Below are 3,358 nucleotides of genomic sequence, written 5' to 3'. Positions count from 1 at the left end.
AAATAAATAAATAAATAAATAAATAAATAAATAAATAAATAAATAAATAAATAAATAAATGGCCCATCAGAAGTGAACAAATGCAGATTTTTTTGCTGCAAAATTCAACTTTGGGACGGCAGCAAACAAAAGTCAAACAAAAACAAAAAGTAAAAAAAATATATTAAATTTAAATAAAATAAAATATTAAATTTGTTTTTATTTTTAAAATAATATTTTATTGAAAAGGGATAAAAACACAGGAAAAGGTTTTTGCTTTTATTTGCACCTGATGCATTCGGGTTCAACTGCAGCAGCAGCAGCAGCTGCAGCAGCAGCAGCTGCAGCAGCAGCAGCAGCGGCTGCTGCTGTTGTTGCTGCATCCCCGGCAGCAGCAGCAGCAGCAGCAATACCAGCAGCGACAGCAATGCGGCAGCAGAAGCAACAGCAGCACCAACAACAGACGCAGTAACAACAGAAACAGCTGCAGCAGCAGCAACAGCAGCAGCAGCAGCAGCAGCAACTGCAGCGGGAGCAGCAGCAGAGGAACCAGGGAAAGCAGCAAACGCAGCCACACAGCAGCAGTCGAGAAAACAGCAGCAGCAGCAGCAGCAGTCGCAGCAACACAAACACAGGCAGCAGCAACAGTGGCAGCAGCAGCAATTAAGCAGCAGCAAATGCAGATTTTTTTGCTGCAAAATTCAACTTTGGGACGGCAGCGAACAAAAGTCAAACAAAAATAAAAAGCAAAAAAAATAAATTAAATTTAAATGAAATAAAATATTAAATTTGTTTTTATTTTTAAAATAATATTTTATTGAAAAGGGATAAAAACACAGGAAAAGGTTTTTGCTTTTATTTGCACCTGATGCATTCGGGTTCAACTGCAGCAGCAGCAGCAGCTGCAGCAGCAGCAGCTGCAGCAGCAGCAGCAGCGGCTGCTGCTGTTGTTGCTGCATCCCCGGCAGCAGCAGCAGCAGCAGCAATACCAGCAGCGACAGCAATGCGGCAGCAGAAGCAACAGCAGCACCAACAACAGACGCAGTAACAACAGAAACAGCTGCAGCAGCAGCAACAGCAGCAGCAGCAGCAGCAGCAACTGCAGCGGGAGCAGCAGCAGAGGAACCAGGGAAAGCAGCAAACGCAGCCACACAGCAGCAGTCGAGAAAACAGCAGCAGCAGCAGCAGCAGTCGCAGCAACACAAACACAGGCAGCAGCAACAGTGGCAGCAGCAGCAATTAAGCAGCAGCAGCAGCAGCAGCAACCGCTGCCGCAGCAGCAAAATGGCAGCAGCAACAGCTGCAGCAGCATCAAGACCCACAACCGCAGCAGCAGCAACCACAGGGGGAACAGCAGCAACAACCACAACAGCAGCAGCAGCAACCACAACAGCAGCAACAGTTGCAACGGCAGCAGCAACGACAAGAACAACGCAGCAGCAGCAGCAGCAAGAGCAGCAGCAGCGGCAGCAAGAGCAGCAGCAGCAGCAGCAGCAGCAGCAGCAGCAGACCTTCATCGCTGAATTCCTCAAGGGAAGGAAATGCTTCTCTCCAGCTGGCGATTTGCTGCGGGTCATAAGTTAGCTGCCGCTCGCTCTTGGCCCAGTAAAGCCGCTGCTGCTGCTGCTGCTGCTGCTGTGCTGCTGCTGCTGCTGCTGCTGCTGCTGCTGCAGCTGTGAAGGAAAGATAGGGCGAGCTGCTGCTGCAGCGACGCGCGGAGACGGCCGCAGGAGCAGCACGCACTGCTGCTGCTGCTGCTGCTGCTGCAGCAGGGGAGCTAGCTGTCACTTTGCTTGCAGGAGCAGGCGCTGCTGCTGCTGCTGCTGCTGCAGCAGCAGCAGCAGCAGCTGGCAGGTGAAGTGATAGCGGAAGCAAGAGGCGGCAGCTGCTGCCGCCTACGGCTCTGTGGGGCACCCTAAGCAGCATGGTGCAGCAGCAGCAGCAGCAAAACAAGCAGCAGCAGCAAACAAGAGCACTCACAGCAGCAGCAATAGAAGCACAAGCAGCAGCAGCAGCAGCAGCAGCAGCCTCAACACTGGACGAAGGCGAAGACAGCTGCAGCAGCAGCAACAGCAGCAAAGAGCGCGCTTAATAGTATTATATGAGGCAGCACACCAAAATAGAGTTAGGTGTTTGCAGCAAGACAGCAGCATTAACAGCAGCAGCAGCAGCAGCTGCTGCTGCTGCTGCTGCTGCTGCTGCAGCAGCCCCAGCAAAGCAGCAGCAGCAGCTCACGCGTGTCTTCTAGATTAGATGCTGTTGCAGCAACTGCTGCAACAGCAGCAGCAACTCAAAATGGTTAAAACTCACCAACAGCCTCAAAAAATAGCTTAGCAGCAGCAGCTGCTGCTGCTGCTGCTGCTGCTGCCGCGGCTTCTGCTGCTGCTGCAGTGTCGGCGGTCATAGCAGCAAGTTTAACAACTCCGAAGCACATAATTGAGCAGATGGCAGCAGCAGCACAGCTGCTGCTGCTGCTGTTGCTGCTGCTGCTGCTGCTGGATGGGGCTCTCTGTATAGGGCTTCGCCGTGCTGCTGCTGCGGCTTCGAGCCCGGCCTTCTTGCTGCAGAGCAGCAGCAGCCGCTGCAGCAGCAGCAGCAGCAGCAGCCACTGCAGCAGCAGCAGCAAGAGCAGCAGGTGCGCAAGAAACGCCAGCGACGGCAGCAGCTGTAACAGCAGCAGCTGTGGCACCAGAAGCAGCAGCAGCAGCAGCAGCAGCAGCAGCAGCAGCGGCAGCAGCAGCAGCAGCAGCAGCGGCAGCAGCAGCAGCAGCAGCAGCGACAGCAGCAGCAGCAGGTGCATTGACAGCGAACGCAGTGCCCCGCATATTCTGCAACAGCAGCAGCAGCAACAGCAGCAGCAGCTGCTGCAGCTGCAGCAGCAGCAGCAACAGCAGCAGCAGCTGCTGCAGCTGCAGCAGCTGCAGCAGCTGCAGCAGCAGCCAGCGCTCAACTTGCTGCTGCTGCTGTCATATGACGGCAGCAACTTCTCAGGGTGGAAAGACACTCGACCTCTTATTTCTCGCTGCATCAGCAGCAGCAGCAGCAGCAGCAGCAAGAGCAGCAGCAGCAGCAAGAGCAGCAGCAGCAGCAGCAGCAAGAGCAGCAGCAGCAAGAAAATAAGAACTGTCGAGGCGGTGCTGCGAGAAGCAGCAGCACGAGCTTTTGCTGCTTTCGCTACCAATCAGCTCCACCGCTGGCCGCAGCAGCAGCAGCAGCAAGAACAGCAGCAGCAGCAGCAGCAGCACGGAAAAAAACAGTGCGAAGAGCAAGTGCAGCAGCAGCAGAAACTGCAGCAGCAGCACGGAGAACAGTACGAAGAACAACTGCAGCAGCAGCAGCAACAAGAGCACGAGCAGCAGCGCGGCGAAGAGCACGACGA

General features: G+C 54.0%; 2 protein-coding genes across 2 annotated transcripts in view; both read left to right on the top strand.

Annotated features, from left to right (window-relative positions):
* Nucleotides 1-271: 271 nt before the first annotated feature.
* ENH_00071130 (hypothetical protein) lies at nucleotides 272-1,563 on the top strand (the record flags this gene model as incomplete). The annotated part of the gene is made up of 2 exons (XM_013577541.1): nucleotides 272-447; nucleotides 948-1,563. The coding sequence occupies 2 exons, from the start codon at nucleotides 272-274 to the stop codon at nucleotides 1,561-1,563; spliced, it is 792 nt and encodes a 263-aa protein (XP_013432995.1).
* Nucleotides 1,564-2,423: 860 nt separating this feature from the next.
* Nucleotides 2,424-3,358, top strand: part of ENH_00071120 (hypothetical protein, conserved) — a gene marked incomplete at both ends in the record, with an annotated part of 2,856 nt that continues 1,921 nt past the window's right edge. The window contains one exon of the mRNA XM_013577540.1: nucleotides 2,424-3,289. Coding sequence (XP_013432994.1) covers nucleotides 2,424-3,289 — 866 coding nt within the window. The remainder of the gene's footprint in view (nucleotides 3,290-3,358) is intronic.

This window comes from Eimeria necatrix, genomic scaffold, assembly GCF_000499385.1.
Source record: "Eimeria necatrix Houghton genomic scaffold, Enh_scaff695, whole genome shotgun sequence".
Lineage (NCBI taxonomy): Eukaryota > Apicomplexa > Conoidasida > Eucoccidiorida > Eimeriidae > Eimeria > Eimeria necatrix.
The sequence above is the reverse complement of the archived record's forward strand: the minus strand, read 5'-3'. Positions and strand labels throughout refer to the sequence as shown.